A 25,074-nucleotide genomic window follows, 5' to 3' on the forward strand; every position below is an offset into this window, starting at 1 on the left:
TAATGTCATGTAAAATTTGGCACAGAAATAGATAGGTGCTATTGATATATTAGCATTTTCATTTAAAACATTGATGTACAGAGTTCTACCCTTTATTTTGCATTAAGTGTTCAACACAGCAGCCCTACATTCAGTTATTTTTTAAGGCACATATATAATCTGGGACAAGCAACTTTAAAAACAACATTAAACCAATTTATGTTAATCTAGAGTCAGAACACAGACACAAACCTTAAATTAGTCTTTACCTCAAGAACTTATAAGAAAAGACTGAACAGTGTTGTCCCCACAGATACATTCAAAAACTATAAAGCAACACAAACAGGGTGACTAGCATGCTAGTTGCTAGTTTTTGAACCCAGCTAGATTCGTCTGATTGTTAATTAAATGTGTTTTTCTTTTTGGCCAAAACATTTATATACCCACAAAACTCTGATAAATAAATGATATTTTTACAAAATAAATCTGCTATATTAAGTTTTAAGCTATGAAGATTGCTAAGAAACAGGCAAGAATAGTACATTACACTATTTTATTTAAGGAACTAAACTTCTCTGTGATAAAGCTCTTTAAAGAGGTATTTAGCGTTCTTAGGACTTTAATGGCTACAAAAACATCCCTCTAGTGACAATATTCTCCATGCTGAAAATTTTTCAATTTAGAGTTACTTTGAATTCTGAAGCTGTGCCAGTTTAATAAAACAGGTCCCTGGCACATTTAGCAAAGAAAGAAAAGGCCATGTGATATTTTCACCTCTGTACGGTTTCTCATTCATTAGACTTTAAACTTAAAATGCTAAACATATAAAACCACAACACTTGGCTTAGTATTCAACTGTAAAAGCAGCTAAAAACAGTGTTAATTCAGCACACAAGCTTCACAAAACAACGTACAATTTATATGCTGAAACTATGATTATATAAACACTATGTCCAAATGTTTGTAGCTCCCCTTATTACTTTAAAGCAAACCCATAATGAACACAAGTTTATATAATCTCCATAGATGAGCATAAAACAGAATGGGATACTCTTAAGCAGTTGCACATGAGCCTGGGTCACCAGTCTCAATACCAAGTGCTAGCTGGAGCGGCACAGTTCACCTGTGTTTTCTGCACTGATGGATGGATGATTTGAAGTGGCATTTTTAATCCAGAACTAATCATTCAACACCAGTGCCTCTGATATTCTCCCTAATATTCTCTTGGCCGAATGCCTTCAAATCCTCAAGGAAATGTCCCAACATGTAGTCTGAAGCCTTCCCAGAACAGTATTTCCAAAAGCATTTCCAAAGATATATGGGGTGAATACGTGATCATAAACTTTTAGACATATAGTGTAGCTCAGATGCATAGCCAAGAAAGCTGCATAGATATGAGGACTGAGAAGTCCAAATCCAGTTTTAAAAAGTCGCAATGTTAGCACAGCACTGGACAGTATCATGGTAATTTCTCTTAATGTAAGCATTTATTTTTAAACCAACTGAGACTGATAATAAAAATCCGAAAATATGAACAACACCCACAGAGATATATCTTAAGCTGCCTTTTTAAATTCTAACAAATCCCTGAATTAAAGTAAAGGTCAATCAAGTCAATAAATGTCCATTAAACAAATAGCTGGTATAAGGATTTTTTTGCCTTTTATGTGCAATTCTACTGTTATATAAAATTTCTCCATACAAAAGGAACTGTGCGTACATAAAGATTCGCCAAATAAACCCACAGCAAACGCTAACCATTTCATTGCTGGTTTTCTTTGGTATACTGGTTTTACTTCCTATAAACCTATAATAAATACATTTCATTTAGCACTTTAAAGCCCATATCAGTTTAAAACCACAACAGTCTCAATGCTGCTCCATGCTATCAGTGTCTTGCATAGAAGTTTGAATATGGGAGTGTCTTTTAAAAGTTGTAGTGATTCCTGACTGGTTTTGTAATGTTTATATATGAAGTGTGATATCTGTCAGTAAAATTTTCGTATGAACATGAACACATGGCTGTTATAATTAAACACATTAGGAAGACATGAAAAGAGCTAAGTTGGTGACCATTCCTCTAAGAGAACAGGATATAATCAATCCTGAAGGCCATGTAATAATAATTATTACTAATTATTATTAGTCAGTAACATATCTCCAATGGAAGACACTTGTAATTGTTAAGGCACGTTAAGACAGAGTAAGATTACTGATCTAGGATCAGTATTTACAACTCATCCTAGAACAACTGGGATACTTGTCCGTCATGTCACACTCTGTCAAGACCATAGTTTCGCATTATTTACAGCTTGTACAGATTCATGTTTATACCCTGTAGTCTGATGTTGAAAGCCACTTAAACTTGGATATCTCCAGCTCTGTTCAAATTAAATGCAGCATCATTGTGGTTTCCATGGTAACAGCCAATCCTAGGAGTACCAGACCAGAACCTCCCGAGCTTTTTTACCAAATCCCAGAGCAGCAAGACCCAGAGCACTGCTTGAGCCAGAGGCACTTTTAAAATCTGCATTTACACACAGACATACACACAAAAATATAGTTTGTGATTATTTTCATTAAAACATTTCTTAATTTACTGTTAATCAATGGGTTTAAAGCACTAGATTCTCAATCAGTTATTACCAGTAACTGCTATGCAGTTTGTATGTTATGATATGATAGGAAAACATACACATTATAAGGATTAAATATGTAGGTTACATAATACAGCTCAACAGCTCTTACCTCCATAGTAATACAACAAAGCAGCTCCTACAACTGCAGAGAAACAGCTCAGAAAAAACAATGGCCCTGTGTCAACACAGAAAAATCATCACAACAGAACAGTGGACACCATATATGCACATAGAACATATGAAAAATGTGAGGTTACCCTGATCATTCAGCACATATCTGTTCTTTGGGACGACAACTGGATTCAGCAGTGGGTCCACAGAGTCTGGGAAAATGAAACACACGGATACTAACTTACATCACATATATGAGCTAACATCACACACCCGAGCAACCAATCCACACTCAGAGGCAGAGGTGAATGGAGATAGAGGTAGGACTAATTCCTTATTCATAAACTCATGAAACTCATGTAGTGTAACATTTAAGCCACTTTTAAAGCATTAAGTTACTTTTATTTTGTAAATATGTTCTAAACATATAACTCTAAAATAAATATATAACCAAGAGAGGGGTTTTATGGGTTTAACCAATGACTTGGGGTGGAGTACTCTGTGCTCAGTATACTCAATAAGTATTTTGCAATTACAGCACCTAAAGGTAGTTACTACACCATAACTGTAGTTATGAGTGTGAGGTGGTCAAATACAGACCTTAAACAGCAGCAGCAGCAGCAGATGAGTAGAACAAATTTCAAATTTAAGCTTCAGCAATACAACTAAAGCTGTGATTTGAGTTTAGACAAGCTCTAAGCAGAGTTTAAGTCTGAAAGGCTGGAAGATTCTAATCACAGGGCTGGGGTTGAGGGATTCTCTGTTTAGTCTGAGGGAGACTAATCAAAGTGAGCTTTTATAAAGGGCATCAATTAGAGCACCATTTTAAACAGACAGTGAACCATGGACTGTGGAATATACACTTTTTCAGCCCAGTTGTGTCTTCTATTAACCCTTTCCTTATGAAACTGGTTATAGTTTTATGCCGTTTTCTTTGCCTAGCACTTAACCACTTGACTGTTTCTATCAAGACACAATTGTCTGCTGCCAGAATCTTAAAACTTTAAAGGCGCAGTCATTTTCACCGCTGATGCTTCTTCATGTTTTGACACAGATGTTATACTGACATCTAGAGGCCGAATTATGTATTTAGTTTTTTTAATGTAGCAGCCCCATGTATGGGACCCATTCTATGGATCATAAACTGGTTCATTCTGGGATTACAAAGCAATTTGATTGAAATATTAATAAAAAATAAACATTTAAATACATTTTGATATTTGTAAGTGGGCACAATTATTTATTGCTCTTTTAAACTCAAATTGGCACAGATTTGAATCAATGCAGTCTAAAGCTCAAAGTTACATTAAGTCTTGTTTAATGAAACAGAATCTGTAGGATAATTAATTAACCCCATAAATACATGCGAGGGAAGCATATATAAGAATTATACACTGATAGGCATGTGGTCAAGGTTTATTTATGAATAAAAGATTACTCTAATCTTATTTCCTGTATTGTAATTTGCATGCTGTGGTCAGTACTGACCTCTGCGACGGCTGAGGCGAGTGGGTAGACTGAAATAAACCTCCTCCACATGCAGGTGTAGAGCACGATAAAACTCTCTGCACGCATCCTCACCTTTCCCCTGGAGAAACGTCAACAACTCCGACAACCTCACACAGGTCGGCACGTCCAGGTCTCGGAACTGGACACCAGAGGGAAAATAAGGCGTTAATATATTTAAGAAAAGGGTCAACACACACTGCTGTTACAGTCTCCAGCTGTACAGAATCAAGGTGGAGCTACAAGAGAGGTGTTTCTAATGAACTGGCCAGTGAATGTAAGTCTGACACAGGGAACCTCCCTTCAAAGGCATGTGAAAAGTGGTTGCCCTCATAAATGCCTCTGGGCATGTGGGTAACAAGCCTGTTTGTGTTGTTTGAGTGTGTCTCCTGGGTTGTACTCTCACCCTGGTGGCCTCCTTGTCAGTGAGGATCTGGGGGTAGATTCTGTTCAGCTGCAGAATGAGTTTGTCCACCAGCTCTGTGTCCAGACGCCGATCGGACTTCAGGAACCAGCTGTCCGTACGCAACTGAACCTGGAAGCTGTCTAAAATTTGCATTAAAATTTTTTTTTTTTATTATTATTTCAGTTATCATAGCTGTTATCACTGGAACACAATTATACTCATACAATTATTCCCTTTATAAATCCAAATGCAATTTATTTGGTAATTTTCCTCCTCACAAATTAGACCTTCAGTTCAGCTCCTGAAGTCCTAACCAATGGAAAAGTCTGTTAACCAAATCTGCCTGGACACCACTGAGATATAATTTGTAATTGAATCATATGTCTCTTGTCGTTTCAAAGGTTTAACCCTTTGGTTTCCATCCCAGATTTTACAACAAAATAAGATAATTATTACAGTATTTGAAGATTTTAAGTGCAAGTATAATAATAATATTCAATAAAGATGGGGTAAAAAGTGAGATAACTTTTCAGTAGTTTTAAAATACACTGAGAATTCAGGCTGTGTATAAATGTTTTAGCCTGTAACTTTATTATACATGTGGTTGAAATCTTATAAAACTACACCAGTGAAATATCAGTCGAAAAGTATGCACTTATCTAGGACACCTTCGTAGAAATGCAGTTGAAACTCAATGACAAGCTACTGAAGCTCAAGCCCAGACAGTTTAGTACATTTTACTGTAAACTCAAGCTCGAAAATAGCGCCAAAGTAGAAGCGCAAATCAATTAATATCCGCGGATAAAGGAAACCACTCATTAAAACGCTGTACAAACGATTACTGCGGTGAAATACGCCGTGTTTTAAACTAACCTCCCATGTTGGATTTTCTCGTTGCCCTTTGTTTGGACACGGCGGCCACTCCCATCAGCAGAGGGGCGGGATCAACGCCATGGCGTCACGAAGAGGCGAGGCATCCGAGGCCTGGTAACGCCTACTCCCTGAGTCAACTGTCCACGATTACGGTAGGAAACAAAATAACTATTAAAAATAAATGGACAAATAAAATAACATGAAAATAGACATAAATTAAATAAATTAACGAGCTAAACATGCAAACAAATAAGTTTAATACTATTTGTTCAAATAGAAATTTAAAACGGTTTAACTCTCATTAATATTTTCATGCATATGAAAAGTAAATGAAGCAGCGAGATGATTTTTATAACGAAAAATATTTAGCAAACAAAATGGAGTTTTTATGAATACAAATGCTCCAAAATTATTTTTCATTAGTAAATAAGATGCTTACCGTAAGTTTCTCCATAAAAGGCCACATATTTAAAATATTCATAATCAGTGTCTACTGTTTATATATTAGTGATATAAAAATATATTGCCATATTAATGCACTATTAAAATAGTTAATAAGTAATGAACTTCAAATAAACTATTCATTGTGACCCAGCCCTGTAATGAATAGATGAGGGCGGCAGGTGGCGCTCAAAAATCGCAATCTAAAAATGAATGAGTGTGAATGGAACAAAATTAATCGTATAGGACCCTATCATACATTCAATTCTTTTTCTAATCTGTTTTTTTTTTTTTTTTTTAAATATTTTATGACCTTTTATCTGATACAAGATAAATATTAAAACTAGATAATAAACAGTAAATATTAGAACCCCTCTCCCCCACCCCCCCCCCAAAAAAAAATAAAAATCCAAGCAAACGTTCCTAATTGGGAGGGGGAAAAAATTCCAAATAATAAACAAACACATCACAGCAGCGTTGTTCTGTCTGGTTTATTTCTGCCAGATGATAAACTTAACACAGTGGACTGTTATGTTCTTTCTTTTATAGGCTTTTCCCTTGAAATGCAACTTAAAAATTTCTTATTGTTAATTTTAAAAAAATGGAGCACAAACTCCAGCTTCATAGCTACCAATAAAAAAAAAAAAAGCTCCAGACTGCTGACCACAGTCCAGTGAGTCATTCAAGTAGACATTAAACACAGCGACATACAACACTCAGCTCAGAACACACACACACACACACACACACGCACACACGCACACACGCACACACACTAGCTGACGTCAAGGGTTATGAATAAATATGAGAAAAGGTAATTTTATATATATAAACAAAATGGAACAAAGCAAAAGCCATCTGAACACGATCCCAGAAATGATGGGACAAAAATAGCACTTAAATTCTAATAGAACGCAAACATAGCATCCCAATAAAACGTTCATGGCCATAATTCTCCGCTGAAATCTAATATTCAAAAGTTTCCACAAAGCTGAAAAAAAAGAGATGAAATTTTTTAAGTCTTACAAACAATCACAGAAGGGGAATTCCACTGGATCATTTCTTCGAGAATGGGAACATGCTGAGGGTAAATTGGGATTGATTTAGTGTCAAATGCTCCAATCTAGAGAAACCTATGAAACTTGATAATTGACAGTGGGGGTGAATGGAACCAGAGGTTCTTCTCAAAGATCTTCAGAAAGTTCTTCATGTTAGGAATACACTGAATAATGCCAGAAACATCAGTTTATGACAGATCTAAGAAGGTTCTGGCATAAAACATTTATAATCAACTCAAGGCAGATATGCACACACAGGGCATCATAAGACAATAATTCACAATCATCTTTGCATATTTAGTACTTTAGACAGTTGGAGGTCACTGTTGCTGTTGAAGTGGGAAAAAAATGCTGGATTTTTTTGCTGACACATGGAGAATCCTGGTTCCATTCACCATTCATTGAAGCACGTTCTCTTCAATCAACCATTTTACAGCAGAGCACTCTCCATCACACTGTGTACATCTCAGCAGTTACGTAACAGAGTGATGTAGAAAGTTATGTAGAAATTATAAAAAAATTGGGACATTTCCCATTAAAACACCTGTCACCTACTGGTACAAAAAAGACTGTCCACCCCAGCAGAGTTTAATACTGTTGAAGGAAAACCTGATGTCATTGCTCTCCCAATTCCTCATAAAATGTTAATTTTATTAAAAAGGCACAAGTGGTTCTCCAGCGATTTTTAAAACCCAATCCTGACCTTGTCCAAATACTTTCCGAGATCTGGAAGAAAGAGAGCTTGGACTGAAGCCAGTGTTGTGGTGATCCACGCTGAAACTCACTCCATAGCTTCCTGGAGTAATGAAACGTAGGTTTTTCCTTCAGGTTTGAGCTCCTCATTAAAAAGAATTAGAATAAGACAAACACATTTACTGAACCTGGAAGTGTCATATTTCCCTGGGTATCTTTTTAAGAATATGGCAAAATAATGCAGATAACATCAAAAAAAAAAATCAATACTTATATTATCTTTTATGTTAAATACATAAAATTTAAGTGGTGTACACAGAAATGTGCAGGTCTTACATAGTGTGGAGACGAAAGGCAAAAGTGCATATAAATTAAAAAGGAGCACTGAACTAAAACAAAAATCATTGAAAATAGTGTGAACTGCACGCTTGGTATTAATGGTAATAACAATAATAATAAAGATGACAAAAATCATCATTATTAAGCTCCTTTGCCAGCATGACTAAGGCAGAGTGAAGTCTGAAGTGTTCTGGAGCAGGACTGTCACTGGAGGGAAGAGCTGAGTTTCTCCTTGGCAACTATAATTACTGTAAGATTAAAAAAAATACATCCATTAGAATCATCATAGCAAGATTAACATTAGATGTTAAAAATTTATCATAATTTACAATAAACAACGCATTATAAATCTACAAGGGTTTTCCTGCATCAGTCCCATACTCCAGGGTTTACTTGATAGTTTTATTGGTGTGTGGCTGAATGAGCATTTGTAATAGATGGACCACAGTTTGCAGCACTGACAGTGGGTTGTAAGTCCAGAGGTCGCCCGTTATCTGCATGCTTTCTGGTTTGTTTTCCTATTCCATATTCAGAAATATAAAAATATTGCAATAACCATGTACAAAAAATAAGGGCTATTGAAAATCGTAAGTATTCCCTTTTTTAAGAATGGTATTTACAAACATTGTATTGGAGCAGTGGTTCAGAAACATTCAGACACTTGAAGCTCAATTTAAGTCAATACTAAACCTACCAAATTAGTGTGAAATACAGAGAGAAATGCACAGAAAAGGACCACATACAGCTTGGGACTCATGCAACTGGCACACAGGAACACATGCAGGTGGAGTGAAAACAGATACCATGCAGAATGAGACACGTTTATGGACTGGTGGTTATTTATATACATTTATATAACAAAATATATTCCATAATGGACTTACAATGGAACTGAACAAAAGACAGTATACAGTTAACTTTACGTGGAGATTCTCCATACACAGTATGCTCTGATCCATAGTTAGGCTTAAATCCCCTGGGAACCCATTTAGAAATTTTGTGGTTTTTATGCATTTAAATGTTCAGCATGTTGAAATAAAAAACACAAAACAGAAATATGATAAATCTCTCCTCAAAAATAACCAGCGCTGCTCTCCTCTCGATGTAGAATGGACAGTCCTAAAAGTGGGTAATACTTATGTCAGTATAGGTTTCACATAACAACCAAGTTTAGAACTGTACAAAAACACTACATTTCAAAATGGGTTCCCAGGGGTTTTACGCCCAGACACTAATTTCAGAATAAATCCAAATCATAACAGATATTCATCAAAAAATAAATGCTCCATCAACTCAAACATGCTACAAGGAGTGAGAACAATAATCCATTTGTAGATGCAACTGTATTCTTTCTGATGCACAAAACCTAATAGTATGTTTCTCCTATAGACTGCATATACATACACAAGCATTTAGACTGTATAGAGCTCGTCCAGAAGAGAGAATGTTGCAATCACAACAGCACACAAATGGCCGGTGTGCGCATCATTAGAAGGGAAGAAAGTGAATATTTGGTTTTGAACATTTGACTTGTTTTCAAAACATGCTGTTACTCAGTTAATTGAGGTAATGTTACAGAAAGCCTAGAAAACCATATACAAATCTTACCATAGGTTACAGAATTAACAAAGGGAGGTGCATCCAGAATCAATTTATAACCAACCCACAGCCCCAGGTTTTAAAACAAATCATAAGTGTGCCCAGAGATTCCCACCCTTGTCCCCATGGCTATAACTCTGTGGCCTGTGGTTTTAACCCAAGATGTAAATGGTAAAGCAGGATCAAGCTCAGCAAAGGACGTCTGACCTCAGGATTACACCGACTTATTCCCACTGACACTCCGGTGGGAGATTAGCAGGGTAGCGCTGAGGAATTAGCCGCACAGTGCTCCAGTGTATGTACACTGTGAATGTGGGTCACCAGAGGCCAGCCCAAAATATACAGAATCTACCTAATAAACAGATTTGATTAAGGTAGCTGCTACTTTGAAGCACTGCTGTAGGGCCAGCCCCACATTTTGGACCAATGCTGACCTCTACCAATGTACGACAACCCAAAATGGTCATGTCCATATTCTCATTAAAAAGGAATTTGAACAGGATGAAGAAAAATATCTCCTGTAACAGTCCAACAGCAGCATGCTTTAAATACTAATTCTACAGCAGAAGCCATATCACCCCCTACACTTCTACAGGAGTATTGCAATCTGTCAGAATGGCCACACAGAACACAGACTTTTGCTGAGTACTCTAGTAGAAAAGTTAATGTACAGGTACATTGTTGTCACTAAAGATTTAAAAAAGTACAATTAGTATAGTTATGATCACTAACTAAAAGTATCGAATATTAACCCTTGAGGGTATATGTAATTGACATGTTTCCCAGTAAAGTGTGGTCTTTGTGTAAGTCATGTGTTCATCTTAACAATGAAATCCCAAATCTTATTTGAGTTTCTCCACAAAGACAGCTGAAATATTAGCAGAGAAAATGTAAACATTGTCATTTTCCTGTCCATACGTAGACATACTGCAGCCTTACAAGACAAACTGCCTCATAACAGAGTTAGTGAGGGTCACAAAACACAGACAGGTGTGGGACATCCATTAAAGTATGTAATGACTCCAATAAGAGATGGTTAGTGGGCCGCAGTGATGGAAGCAGGCATTAAGCACTTCAAAAACAAGAACTCTGCAATGAAAAAGCAATGATTTGACTTTGTTAGTCGTGAGATGAAATGTCTCAGATGGTAGGAGGTTAGTGAGGTTCAGGGATGAAGCAGCAATGGGTTGGATCAGACGGTAGAGTGTTAGCCTCAGGTATCACACAGGATCTTATATTTCTCACTGCAGAAGACCACAGGGCTCCCTGAACGGCTCACCATGGGGCTACCCACAATGCCCTGGGGCAGTGGGCGGCTCCTGCAAGCGAGTCTGGGACTTACGTGAGGGCTGGAGGACGAGGCTGGCCCTTTGCCCCGAGAGAAAGGCCCTTTTCCGCTGGGGCCAGGATTACTGCCCCTGCGAGACTGCTCATGGTCAAACTCCAGGTCTTCCAGCCTCTGGGTCAGAGCCAGCTTCTGCTGAATGGCCATCCGCAAAAGGGAGTTGAGGGTCTTCTTTTCATCCTCCGCAGCTGCCAGTTGCCTCTGCATATCATCCAGCTGAGTCACATACTCATCACACCTGCAGGGACACAGGATTTAGGAAGAATGAAGGAATATTTTGGCTATGTTAATACAGCAGGTAACAAACACATGTATTAACTTTGTCTTTCACACAGAGTTCAAAACTGATGGACTGCGACGCTGCTTCAGATTCTGAATTAGAACCAGTTCTATTTTCTATGTTTTACGGATGTGTTAAAAATCAGTGCGCTGTTGTCATGGTTACAGACCCAACAAATGAGCAGTAAGACAGCAGCTGAAGAGCTCATCTTGTTCGTAGCAAAACTAAAAAGCTTAAAAGGAATACAATGTAAGAATTGGCTTTTTCGTCTCCTGAGCACCCCCTACCTGCTGCTAAGTGTAATTCACATTTATAGTACTGTCAATCAAGTCTCACACATTTCTCTCTCTTGCTCACTCACTTATACAGGACTTGCACACACACTCCCTGTCTCTCTCAGACAAACGTACCTGTGTAATCAAATAAAATAATGTGGACTACATGATTAAACCCCATATAATTGCTCATAATACACACTGGACCATGTTATTATAACCATAAATTGTAAGTTTGGTGGTACACTAGCTGTTATAATCAAAGCAACCGACAGTAAAACACGTGTTACCAGAATAAATGCTAAAACTGAGCTAAACCAGCTAAAGTAAGAAGGTGTTAGCACTCATCAGTTACTCTCAAAACCAGATTATGACACTGTCCTTAACAAAGACTGGGTTCCACCTACACAAATATTAAAGTCATTTAATTCATATAGCAACTGGCCAAAAGCACTTATTACCAAAATCAATGTCTAATGCGAAAAAGTGAGCTAATCCGGCTAAAGTTAGCAGCCGCAAACCCTGGCTCACTGCTCAGTAACACTGATTTAGAAGCTGCTTAGTACAGTAAACCAGAAGAGGACCTGGCATAGCCACAAAAGTGGCTGTATTCCTCCTATCAAAGCTCTGTGAACATAACCTAATACTCCAGAATATGAGAGCGAGAGAGAGAGAGAGAGAAAGAGAGAGAGAAAGAGAGAGAGAAAGAGAGAGAGAAAGAGAGACTCTTTACCTGGTGGCGAACATGGCTCGGAGGGAGGAAAAAGTGGCTGCATCCTCTTTTAAAGCTTTGAGCTCGTTCCTCAGTTTCATCATCGTCTCCGTGACCGCAGCTTTCTCGTTCTCGTATTTACTCTTCAGATTGGCCAGGGCCACTTCTGCCGTCTGCAGGGGAGAGGGTACGGGGGAAGAAAATACAACAGAGATCAGATGTAAACCTGAGAATGAGTTGCCCGGGTGTAGTCAGGAAAACAGATTGCTTTATACTACCATCCATGTCTGTGTTTCAAAGACGAGTGTCCCACGCTTTTCTTTAGCTTTGAAACAATCCAACTATGGGTGGGTCCAATGTAATGAGCCATGAATCCCACCCAATTCTGACCCCTCTCACTCAAAAAGTTCTCCTCACCTGGTTCTTGCCTGTCCTGTCTGACATGATTCTGAAGAAAGAGTGGCTGGACTGGTGTGTTCTTGTCTGCTTACTGTTTGACCATCTTTGACCACAGGACAGCACCTACAAACCCGACCCACCCTCCAGAACAAGGCTCTGGATTTGAGGTGGGGGTTTCTTCAACAAAACTATCTGCCTCTCACTGTAATTAACCCAGTCTTAACACGTTCCAAAAATGGTGTTATAGACCACTGTACACTCCCTGTACATGTTCGTATTGTTCTTTGTTTATCATTGCTCTTCATTTCTCATTGCTCTCCATGAATATGATGTTGTTTGATACTGCTCTTTGTTTATATAATGTTCTTTATTTATAGCTGTTTTCCCATTTATATAATACCCTTTTTTTAAATTGCTCTGGTGTTGACCAGGAGGATTGGTTCCACTTTCAAGTCCTGGTTCCTCACCTCTTGCTTTGAGGGAGTTCTCATGCAACAGTCGTCTCCACAGCACTCGCTTAAGGATTGGACCTAGATTTCTGCAAAGTTGCTTTAGGACAACTCCAGCTGTAGAAATGGCACCGTGCATGAAACTAAACTGAACTGAACACTAACACTAAATGTCCTCCTCATCAGTGTTCAGATCATGGTGGTTATAAGGGTTTGTATGGTATTTCTCTTGACGCGTGTATGTGAAACAGCTGGAAACCTTGTGAAATAACAAAAGTCAGAGAAGTTTCACCTGTTTGTTGGCCTTGAGCACGGTCCTGAGTGTGGCGATCTGCTCTCGTTTGGTGCTCAGGAGGGATTTGAGCTTAAGGATCTCCTCCATGTAGGCAGCCTGGTCTTTATCAGTGACGGCTGTGAGCTCCAGCGAGGCCAGTCTCTGGCGTGAGAGCTCGGTGGTGCGGTCTACAGCCTGCTGCAGGTGACGGATCTGGTCCCGGATGATGGCCACCAGGTTATAAACGTCCATGGGCTCTTTTTTGGAAGCGTCTTCCCTTGTAGGACCAGAAGGGGCACTGTCTGAGGTTTTGTTAGTGGAATCTGAAGCTGGTTCTGAGCCTGTGGGGGTCTGGGCAGATGTTTGATGGCTCTCTTTGCCATCTGCACCTTTTCCCTCCTTGTAGAAGTCGAGCATGACGCGGCTGGGCGTCTCGTTGTTGCAGATGCAGACGTGGTGGTAGAGGTTGGCAAGCTCCTCACTGAAGGCCACTAGCTCGTCCTGAGCAACGGCAAGCGCTCCCTGAGTCTCTCTGGCCAAAGAGCTCACCTCCTGCAGTTCCTTCTGCAGCTGGAGCACCTTCTGATGCTCTGCTCGCCCTTCGCTCTCCAGCTCACTCACCTGAGCGCTCAGGTCACGAACCTGAACCTCCAGCCGCTCCCGCATCTCCGCCTGCTCTGCCAGAACCTGCAGACACCAACAAGTTTACTTAGTATCTTACAACCCACGCCTTATCTCCTGTAATGTAAAAGAATACCTCCTCACCTCCTCATGCTCTGCCTTCAGGACTTTCAACTCTTCTCTCAGTTCCCCTGCCTCAGAGACGACAAGCTCATATTTACAGCGCAGGATTTCCGGGCCGTGAATATCCAGCTCATAATAATCCACGTCTCCGTCCTCTCTGCTGTCCCTTTCTCTCTCGCTGTCAAGTGCCGTCTGACGCTCTTTTCCAGCCTGGAGCCTCCTCATGGCCCCAAGATCATCGCTGAGCCTTACCATCGCCTCCTGCTGCTCCGCCATTGTGCCACGAGCCTGTTCAAGCTGCTTCTGAGTCTCCTGCAGCGTGGACAATAAAGCCACCTTCTCTCGCTCCACCTGAGACAAACACAGATAAAGAGGAAAAATTAGCAAGACCCTGACGGACAATATGGAATGCATCTTTAACGCCTGTTCTAAACCTGCCTGTAGCAGCTGCTGTTTGAGCTTCTGGATCTCAGAGATGTTGAGTTCACTAAGGAGATCGTCCACAAGGCTCGGGGCCGGCCGGAACCTCTCGTTCTTCTTTGGAGTGGATGCCCTGTTGTCCTCATCGATGTCCACCTTTGCAAAGCCATTTTCGAAGGCTCTGAAGGCCTCATCGTTGTTGGGTTCGTCCAGGCCCAGTCTCAGAGTGTCCAGAGAGCTGGAGAGCAGGGAGTCTCCCAGAGTCATGTGATGGGTCAATTCTTTCCTCAGGGCTGCCTTCTGCTCACGCTCTGTCTTCACTGTCTCTAGAGCTTCAGCCAGCTGCCGCTCTGCGATCTCCCGCAGACCAACAGCATCCTCCAGCTGGCTGTTCAGGTATTGTGCCGCCTCCTCCAGACGCCGGATCTCATGCTTCAAACCCTCAAACTCCACCTAAACTCAGAGATCAAAAAACAGACAACAGAAAGCTCAAAAAGTAGAAATCTCTAACTGCAAGGTTCGACTGCATCATGATTCGTAAGTAGAAACAACTCAGTGCATCATGGTTCTTTTGAATCATTAGAAAGTGTCTGGAGACAATGTGATTCATTTATTTGATTAAAAATTTAAATTTAAATTAAAATTAATGATTTTTTAATGATTTTTAAAATCTTCACAATTCAGTTTGAGTAGATTCTTCTTTGAAGAACTGAAGTATAGAAAGCACTGAAAATAGCCTTATAAACTTATGCTGGCCAAGGCTTACTCTAAATATTTATGCAATATATATATATATATATATATATATATATATATATATATATATATATATATATATATATATATATATATATATATATAAATAAAAAAACAGAATTGCATGTTTGTCATTTCCAAAAATCCACCATTATACTTCACCTGTCCCTGTTTGAGCAGTGAAACTTGTTTCTGGAGGCTGATGTTTTCCTCCTCCAGCTCGGTGTAATCCTGTAGCAGCCGAGACTCACGAATCTTAAACTCCCTGATATCATCTCGCAGACGAGCTCTCTGCAGCTCCACCAGCTCTGTGCTCTAATGGAGAGAGAGAGAGAGAGAGAGAGAGAGAGAGAGAGAGAGAGAGAGAGAGAGAGAGAAGGGTGGGGAGTGAATTTGCAGATCAAGGTTTAATCCATAGGAGTTATCACTGGCAATATATATATAAAAAAAGTTTCTATAATTGATTTCCATCTTTGCTTAAAATCTTTAAGACAGCAAACAGGAAACAGTAAAATCCTGTTGATATTCTGCAGACACCTACAGTTTATCAGTAGTGGAGGGAGTATGTCAAGAGGAACCAGTGGTTCTTTAGTGACAATGCATAATATGAAATTTTAAAGAATTTTAAAATTATTATATCATTATATATCATTATATCAAAACAACAATCATAACTTGATATTTCTCTGGCTTAAATTAATTTTTATAATCATATATAATCATTTAACTTTAACATCAACTTTCTGCTGCATTTTTTCTCTTTTCTGGACACTCACCTCCCGCATCTCAAGAGTAAGAGCAGTGAGCCGCTCATTCTCGCTCTGGGAGCTGCTCAGAGTGGCTCGGGCCTGTCTCAGCTCCGTCTGCAGCTCCTGAACCCTCTGCTCATAGAAGGCTTCTTTAGAAGCAGACTCCAGGATCAGAGACTCCTCCCTGCTCTCTCCATCCGCCGCCACCTTCTTCTGATTGGAGTGAGCCTGGCCATATGCCTACAGGACCCAGGAGAGAACAGCCTAAGTATAGATCCACTTCACAGAAGCGGTACATGTTAACACCTTTGTTAACATGACCAGATATGATTCGCATATGTGAAACTCGTAACTGATACTGCTTCAGACAGATAACAGTGGCACCCCCTCTCATTATTGTGGAGCAGAAACACACACACTGCCCACATCCTGGAGGGTGAGGGGCATGTTTCCTCAGAGTTGTGTGAAGCCAATGTTTATTTTCGTAGACACCCCTGCCAACACGACACCCCTGGACAGCTCAACACACTCAGAGGAGAACACCAACTGTCCAGGTTTCCCAGAAGCATCTTAGTGCACTGAAGATTCTTAAGTGGTAGAGCAAGCATCACACTGAATACTCTCTCACCCTGTTAAGATGATCTTAGCACTAAGATGTTTTTGGGAAACTGAGCCAGGATCTGTTAACAGCTAACAGACGCATGCTAGCTAGCACTGTGCTTGTGTGTGAGAGAGAGGATGAGAGAAATAGTAAGAGACAGAGCAGAGCCAAGGCACAGAGAGAGAGGAGAGAGCTGAACCCTTTCTTTCAAACCCTCAATCATAATTTTCGTTCCCTGCCAAAAGCTAATGCAGACGTCCCTCTTTCCCTCTCTGTTAGATCCTCAACTTCTCCTTTCTCTTTTCTTGATTCTGCCTCTTTCTCCTTTCATCACCCTTTCCTTTTCTTCCTTCTCCCTCCTCCTCTTCCTGCTCTTTTGCTGCTTCCCTCCACCTCCAAACAGACCCCTTTATTTCTTTTCAACTTTTTTTCCCCTCACTTTATCCCTCCCAAAAAAAATCCCCCTCTTTACTTCACCCTTCCTTCTCCTAACAAGGCCCATCCTTCTTTCTCATCCTGTCTTTTTTTTATCATTCACTGTCAATTTCTTTCTGTCTGGTTATAAATTTCTCTCATTTCTCTTACTCCTTCTATTTTCCCCATGTTTCTCCCATTCTCTCGTGATTTTTTTCCATTACTTGTTGCTCATTTACTTTTCAGGCAATTTTTTTCTCTCTCTCTCTCGTCCTCCTACTCTTTTGTTTTTTTCTGCTTTTTTCCCCTCACTCGTTCCCTCCCTCCTTTTCTGAGGTCAGACAGTATGATGTCATTGCTGAGAAGCTGATGAATGCTTCACTAAAACAGAGCGGGGAGCTATAGCTAAATGCCAACAGACTCAATGTCTCTTGCCTCCACAGATCCACAGGGGCCACAGAGAGATTACAAGTGAATTCCTTTAACACCAGAAACACTGAGAATGACACAGCAGACCCATGTAGAAACAGAGATATCACCATACACACCTCTACATCTCAGAGTGTGACCTGAGGAGAGGATCCCCCACCCCGGGACCCTAAGACCCTGGAGTAATGTGGCCAGCAGCACTAATTATCCAATTAAACATTGTTAATTATTTACTTTCCAGATTTCCATGGTTTTATTTAGTAATGAATTTATTTTACAGTGAAAGTGATGCAGAATCTAAATCAAGATCACCCCTCAACCCCAACCCCAAGCTGACCCTGGCTCTGAGGGTGTGTGACAGGTTAAGCTTTGACCTCATGCCTGCATTGGAAACAACACACACACACACACATACCAAACAGAGGGTCAGCTCTTCAGTGGCTGGTCAGACAGCCCTAGACAAAATCCTACTGGATCAGATGCTCGTGTGTGTGTGTGTGAGAGAATGTGCACGTGTGCACATGTTTGTGCACGTACATCACTTGGACAGACCTCAAGGAGGAGAATAACAGGTTTGATTCTGTAAACGCAAATCTTACCGTGGCCTGAATCTGCTCTGAACACCAAAGTTAAAGCAGCAGCTCCTCAGCCAAGACAAGCTTCCGCTCCTTTAATTTAACACCGGAGATACGAGGTTATCGAGCAATCAGCAAACAGACTAAGGCCCCATTCACACTGTGATGAGATCATTTAAGCCACATTCGGAGTTGGTAAGAGATGCATCTGTCCACATAATTCCTTTAGTGTGAACGCAAACGCGCCTTGAGCCTCAGACAGCACCACCCACATCAGAGGGTTTTAAAGTAAACAATGAAGTTTTAAGTAGTGTGTGTGTTAATTGGTGGGCCATCATGGCTTGTGCTCTGATTCTCAGACTGAAACGTGCCTTTATTTTAATTTCTGGTTTCTCTCATAATGATCTTAAAACTCAAGAGCCCTCAAATCTAAAGAACTGGCTCGCAGCCTTGGTGTATTAATGGACTCAGATCTCAGTTTTAGTCTCATATTAAAGCGGTTACTAGATCAGCATTTTTCCATCTTAAGGACATCAGTAAGATTAGAGGTTTTCTGACTAAACCAGACCTGGAGAAACTTATCCATGCCTTTATTTCTAGCATTGATTACTGTAATGATCTCTTAACTGGACTTCCAAAAAAGACCATTAAACAGCTTCAGCTGATTCAAAATGCAGCTGCCAGAGTTCTCACTCGGAGCAAAAGAAGAGATCACATCACCCCCATCCTCAAATCCTTACACTGGATACCAGTCTCATACAGAATAGACTTCAAGGTGTTAATACTGGTCTATAAATGTCAAAATGGGGCAAGACCAGTGTATTTATCAGATCTGCTAAAGAGATATGAGCCGAGCAGAGCTCTCAGATCTTTAGGAACTAGTCAGTTAAAACTAAACATGGAGAGGCAGCGTTTAGCTACTATGCCGCTTTTAAATGGAACCAGCTGACTGAGAATATTAGAAGAGCCCCGACTTTAGACACTTTTAAATCAAGACTTAAAACACTCCTGTTTGAGCAGCTTACAGCTCAGTGTAAAATATTCTGCACTTTTCTGTAACTGCATTTTATTTCTTTCATTTCTTTTCATTTATTGTCATTTTAAATTGTTTTAATCATTTTACTCTTTTTATGTAATTGTCTTATTGGAAATTTATTATTTTATTCTGGCTTTTAATTTAATTGTTTATTTTTCTGTAACGCACTTTGAATTGCTTCTGTATGAAAGGTGCTCTATTAACAAACTTGCCTTGCCTAAAAACATTTAATGCAAACCTGTATTTGAAAAGTCATCAGTTCAAAGTTTCTGGGCGTGTGTTTATTATGATTCTATGACAAAATGTTGCAGAGTTAAGTGTTTTTGTGACAATACTCTATTACCCCACATGCAGGAGCCCAGACACTACCATGCCTCTCCCCTACTACTGTGTGAATAACAGGAGAAAAATGATAACAAGCGTTAAAAGGAGACATTTAAATGTAAGGTGTGAAGGTCTATTGGCTTTGATTTGTGACTGGATCACCTGAGATGCATATTAATGCCATGTGTGAACGAGGCATGAAATGTCTGTCCCTACACCCAGGGAGGGAACATTTCTCTTGTCTGTAGCCCTTAGAGGGCAAAACCATACTTCTACCAAGGAACGACTGATGGACTACAAGTGAAACTTGAAATGTAGGAACCTGTTACTTCATGGATCCTACACAGAGTCAGTTAAACACACCTGAGCTCATTAGTTTAATCACAACAACTGAACAGAAAACTTCAAAAGGACACCAGTGGCTTCTGGACACTGAAAACCCACTGAAAACCCTCAAATGTTTGCATGCAGTCGTTCTTTAAATAGTCCCGGGCCCCATAAGAACTGCAGCCAATCCTCATTATACAGGACCAAAGTCTAGGGAAGCAGCTGAGTGCCTGGAAAAGCCCCACCTCCCCTCAGCTGTGGACACTTCTGATTGGTGGAGACCATATTTGCCTCCGTTTCTTATTTGTGGAGACCACATTCCACTCTTTTTTTCTCCACTCCTTCAGACAAAGTGCACAGCTGTGCAGCTCTACTTCCCACTTCCACTGAGTTTTACTCCAGATCCCGGAGTAAAAGTTTTAACAGCCACACAAACGAAATTCCAGCTGTTCCTGTTCCCTTTCTTCTCTACAGTGGAACACAGTTCAGGTTCTTAATCAAACAGCTTTGACCTGTTTGGGGGAGGGAAAACCCCACAAACCCCAAAGCAGGGTTCTCCTCCTGTCTAAAGAGCTCTGTTTAGAACACATGCTTTCAGCGCCTGTTCCTTTACTGGTATTTGTTTAGAAACAGACAGAGACCGAGCTGCTCAGGTCTGATTTGATGAAAACAAACACTGGAGCAATGGCTATGTTTGTGCTGTTTGTAATTGTGGTTAATCATATGAGCTGATTAAGTGTATTTGTCAGTTATGGTGCTTTTCTACCGCATTTGTCCAGCACTACACGGCTCGGCGCACTTAAAACTTGTTGCTTTTCGTTGCTTCCTCACCAAAATGGAGCAAGTGACATTGAAAAATCCCATCTCTAACAGGAATCACTGTCTGTGAAATCCACAACAATGATGGCTGTAAAGTTAGGTACTGTTTACTCATCGTGTATTTGCGTATTGTTATAGTTTTTTGGACTAAACACAGCTCCATGCCCCAGTTCTCCACAGATCAGTTTTTACTCATTTCCTCTTCCAGCTTTCACTGGAAATTTTCATTGGCCATCGGTCCAAGGAGCATATAAACCTCTTCACAACACCTTGAGGTAAAGTTATGAGCTACCGCTGCAAGTCCGATAAAAATAAATGTAAAAGCTCTTAAGTTACAGTAGCTTTCACAAGCTATTCACAAAGGTGTGTGTGGGAACGAAATGAGCCTTGCATTTCATGGTGGTTGACATGGCTCTGGTCAATCAGCACTCTACAGGGTTTACACGTCATCAATTAAGTACCTACTCAGCACGGTTACAACTGGACTGAGCTGGAACTGAAAAATGTACCCAGTCCCAGGGACAAGTTCCAGGTTTGACCAGTGGAAAAGCAAAAGTGCCGTGCCGAGTCAAGTAGAGTCGAGTCGTGTAGGTTCTATGCAGTGGAAAAGCGCCTTTAGAGGGAGTGTGTGCGCTGTATGTTATGTAAAGGGTGCAGTAAATTCAGCTAATGACTAGTGTGTGTGTGTGTGTGTGTGTTTGCACTGGGGGATTAAAGTGTCCTCTTGTCACCTTGCCTGGAGTCTGATTCAACCTGTCTGAGCCATCAATGCCATAGACAGACACACACACACACACACATTCTCCATGTGCATAGAACAACAACAACTCAATCTTCATGTGACTCAACTTGTGTGTAGAAAGAGGAAGTGTTACTTCATGAATACTGGTGGAACTGAATCTCTGCATTTAATTAACCTGTGACACACACACACACATACACCAGTGAGCTGCCAGCCATAGTGTGATGGAAGCAGTTGTGGATCAACTGTGGATGTTGAGGGAGGGGACAGTGAGGTTTCTTCACTCCCCCATCCCCGAATTTCCTGTCACTCCTGGTGATCAGACTGATGACCTTCTGGTCCCAAACTCATCTCTAGTACCTTAAAGCCATGGCTGCCCCAACAGAGACACAAGAGAAACTGACTTCGCTGATAATTCAAAGAAGAGGGGTTTGTGGATTATGGGCATTTTCTAGGGATCTGGTTAATTTTAAAAATTGCATTCATTTATAAAGGATCTGAATGTGTTTAAGTGTGTGGGAGGGGGATTTTGCCTATGCTCAATGGAGCTGATGCTGTAGGACAACCACTCTGAAGATGTATTGAAGAAACTTCAGTTCCTGTAAATGCAATGTGTGAAATGTGCCAGATAAAGGGTTTTCTGAAGCTGTATGTCCAAGGCAAAGACCCCTGTGGCAACTCTCATGATGAAGGTCCAGACTAGGGACTCATATGCCACAGCTCTATGTATGACTCCACCACCACGTTCACTGGGCTGCAATGTGCGAATCATTATGTTATCAGTTCCTCCACAAGTCAAACCAAGCCCTGGAGTTTGGAGTGGGCTCTTGGCAGTTTTCACTGCCACAGTGGGTCTTCTATGTTGTTTGAGATTTTACTGCCTCAAGAGATTCACCTCAATATTTATATACCACTCAAATTACAGCAGAATGGATTCTGACAGAGTTGACATACATCTGGGGGAGAGAGACAGATAGATTTTAACACAGACAGGGCTTGCCATGAATGGAGAATGAAGGGAGATTCTAAACATCCTGCTGTAACACACAGGAAGGATGTATGATGGTCTTTTTTCAGGCTGTATCGGGGTCTCAAACACAGTATGAGAGCACTAACACATCCCAAGGTAGTTGTTCAATTTTCTACAATGTTTACAAATGGTAAACAATATTGACAAAATCCTGTGTAACAATGCACACAAAGCAGTCTCGTCTATTTTTGCCTCTCACCTCCAGAAGGAAAATCTACTAATGCCTGAAGTTTCTCTCTCACACACACACACACACATCTGTGGACAATTTCAGACACTCACCCAATCATTCACACACACACACACACACACACACCTGTGGACAACGTCACATTCAGATCCCACCCAGGACCCAGACCCTGCAGCTGTGTGGCAGAGACAGCACCTGCAGCACCACCATTTCACTCAGCTTTATTACCTGACGTCACCATCTCTCTCATGTATCTGTAGTTTATCTCTCTCACTGTTGTTTATCTGTCCTCTCCCTCTATTGTTTCTCTCTCACTCAGATGTTTCTATTGTCTTTTCTGTCTTTCTATCTGCCACTTCCCTTTCTCTCTCATTTCTCTCTCATTTCTCTCTGTTGTTTCTCTCTCTCTCTTGTTTACCTCCAGTAAATTATGGACCAGATTTAAAGGGCTGCAGAAATTACTGGATTGATGTTGAGGAGAGTTTTTAAATTTAGCTTCACTTAAGATGGAAGAGAAAACAACTAGCCAACAGTTTCATCATCCCATTTTAAGTGAAGCTCCAATTTAGTGTAAATGTATTGGTGAACCTCGGCATCCAAGTGTAACTTCTGCACAATTTAAAATGATATATAAACATGGAATAAAAACCCAATTTCAGCAGTATAATATTTCAGCTGTCCAGAACTGAAAAAAAACGTACATGAAGCCAATGAAACTTTAACTTTTCCATTTTCAACTTCACTCCACGATTTAAGGTGGAACGTAAACTAAGGATAAAAAAGTCAGTGTTGCTGACTGAACTTGTAACTCATGCAGCATTTACAATGGAGGTGACAATTAGGAAAACTCGAATAAGAAGCTAAAATTGGCCTATAAGAGTACAATTTCGGTATTATGCCATGTAATGTGAAACGTAATATTCAAAAAGGGGTTAATTTTTGCCGTATATTCAAGAAGCCTCTCACCTCTCTGAGCTGCTCTAGCTCCAGTCTGACAGTCTCATACTCGGCCTCCAGCTCGTCGAATTTCTGCTGGAGCTGCTGTTTCTCCTGCAGCACAGCGAGCCCATACTCCGCCGCCTGGATCTTCTCCCGGCTCTCGGCGCTCAGCTCCCGCCAGAGCCGCTCCACCTCGGCCCGCAAACACGAGAGCTGCTCCCCCGCCGCCGACATCTCCCTCACACTGCCTTAAATACACAAACAATTCTCTGCCGGTGCTTCTGCACTTCGGCTTGTCCGAACCACCTTAAATTCTTCCCAACCGGCGTTCCATATCTCTCTTAGTCCACCTTAAAAACACAAACATTCCTTAACCGACGCCTTGTCTTCATCTTCTCCCTCAACACTGAGTACTCACAGGAGGGGAGTCATTAAAGCAGCGCTAGAGAAAAAAAGGCGCGTCTCAAATCACCGCTCACTAGTTTTTTCACGAATAGGTTCCCTACTCCATACAAAGTGCACTACATTGGTGATTAGAATTTCAACACGCAACCACGAGGTTAAGTCTTTAATAGTAATTCTTACAATTTCATATTATAATAAAATGTATTTTTATTAGACATATAAATCACCGTTCATTTTAACGTTATTTAAATGTACACTAGCTATATAGGGAATGTGGCGCCATTTGATACAATTCAAGCTACCAGAAGTACCTTCGGGAAATGAAGTCCAGTTGTTCGGTAGAAGAGTTAAAGAGATACGTAAAGAGACTACAACACACACAATCATCAGTGTCACGCATAGATCGTTGAGCAGACATTTTCTATAATAAGAGTGCTGGAGGAGGCTCTTTGTAAATTAAAAAGAAACGTTAAATTTACAAATTTACAAATTTACAAAGTGATAACTTGCCTCGTTGTTTTTAAAATCGTGAAATAAAGATTTTTTTTACTGGACAGCGTCATGTGCAATAATGTTCTTCTATACTGCCACCTGCTGGTAATAACCATCGGTGACACCTGAGGTATTGTTTTACTTTCGCAGGTAAAGGCCATTTTAATTATTAGACACATGATTTAAATTAAAGCTAAGATTTCAAGTTATAGTAAACTAGCCTTTTTTGATTTGCTCATCTCATTAGTTTTAGTATAGTTCAGCTTTGTCTATGTTGTTTTTGTTTGATTGATTGTTTGGATGCTCTCTAAAAACCATCCCTGATGAATGTAGATGGTGCTGATTAGTGAATAAGTACTTGCCCCTTTACAAATGATATAAAGATAGTTTATTTTATTTTGGCTGGAATAGGACTCAAAACAGGATTGAAGAGGTTTGACAGGGAACTGACACGATGCACGTGAAACCAAAATCCACAGACAAAGCCGTATGAAAGTGAAATTAAAGTCTGGGGAAATTCCAATCATTTGTTGATTGTGAGATGACTTGTGCTGTTGACAAAACAGCCTGTCTTAGTTGTGACTTCCCTGAAAGTGCTTTTTACCATTACACACTCGTAAAAGTTCAGAAGACACAGCCTCAGAAATCAGCTCTCTCCGAAACTTGATGGACTTCTATAATCACTGTAAGTATTTGAGCAGAAT

General features: G+C 40.3%; 2 protein-coding genes across 3 annotated transcripts; both read right to left on the reverse strand.

The window, feature by feature from the left end:
• card19 (caspase recruitment domain family, member 19) lies at positions 1–5,652 on the reverse strand. The gene is made up of 6 exons (XM_066670214.1): positions 5,515–5,652; positions 4,642–4,781; positions 4,218–4,377; positions 2,876–2,941; positions 2,728–2,793; positions 1–2,506 (listed from the first exon to the last, which is right to left on the reverse strand). The coding sequence occupies exons 1-6, from the start codon at positions 5,567–5,569 to the stop codon at positions 2,412–2,414; spliced, it is 582 nt and encodes a 193-aa protein (XP_066526311.1). The 5' UTR covers positions 5,570–5,652; the 3' UTR covers positions 1–2,411.
• A 795-nt stretch (positions 5,653–6,447) lies between these two features.
• bicd2 (bicaudal D homolog 2 (Drosophila)) lies at positions 6,448–23,884 on the reverse strand. Of its 2 annotated transcripts, XM_066670212.1 has the most exons (9): positions 23,501–23,884; positions 16,075–16,287; positions 15,461–15,613; positions 14,561–14,995; positions 14,144–14,473; positions 13,397–14,065; positions 12,278–12,429; positions 10,987–11,227; positions 6,448–8,293 (listed from the first exon to the last, which is right to left on the reverse strand). In XM_066670212.1, the coding sequence occupies exons 1-9, from the start codon at positions 23,705–23,707 to the stop codon at positions 8,291–8,293; spliced, it is 2,403 nt and encodes an 800-aa protein (XP_066526309.1). In that variant the 5' UTR covers positions 23,708–23,884; the 3' UTR covers positions 6,448–8,290. The 2 variants fall into 2 exon arrangements, with proteins under 2 accessions (XP_066526309.1, XP_066526308.1); XM_066670211.1 differs by lacking the exon at positions 6,448–8,293 and having other exon boundaries at positions 8,311–11,227.
• Positions 23,885–25,074: the final 1,190 nt, after the last annotated feature.

This window comes from Hoplias malabaricus, chromosome 5 (genome assembly GCF_029633855.1).
Source record: "Hoplias malabaricus isolate fHopMal1 chromosome 5, fHopMal1.hap1, whole genome shotgun sequence".
Lineage (NCBI taxonomy): Eukaryota > Metazoa > Chordata > Actinopteri > Characiformes > Erythrinidae > Hoplias > Hoplias malabaricus.

Coding starts and splice junctions, on each gene's coding strand:
- card19 (XM_066670214.1), bottom strand. CDS start 5,569: ATGGGAGTGGCCGCCGTGTCCAAACAAAGGGCAACGAGAAAATCCAAC. Junction 4,782..5,514: donor GAGAAAATCCAACATGGGAG/GTTAGTTTAAAA, acceptor TGCAAATTTTAG/ACAGCTTCCAGGTTCAGTTG. Junction 2,942..4,217: donor TCGCCTCAGCCGTCGCAGAG/GTCAGTACTGAC, acceptor TCATTTTCCCAG/ACTCTGTGGACCCACTGCTG.
- bicd2 (XM_066670211.1), bottom strand. CDS start 23,707: ATGTCGGCGGCGGGGGAGCAGCTCTCGTGTTTGCGGGCCGAGGTGGAG. Junction 14,474..14,560: donor TCAAACAGCAGCTGCTACAG/GCAGGTTTAGAA, acceptor TGTTTGTCTCAG/GTGGAGCGAGAGAAGGTGGC. Junction 12,430..13,396: donor TGCTCAAGGCCAACAAACAG/GTGAAACTTCTC, acceptor TCTCCCCTGCAG/ACGGCAGAAGTGGCCCTGGC.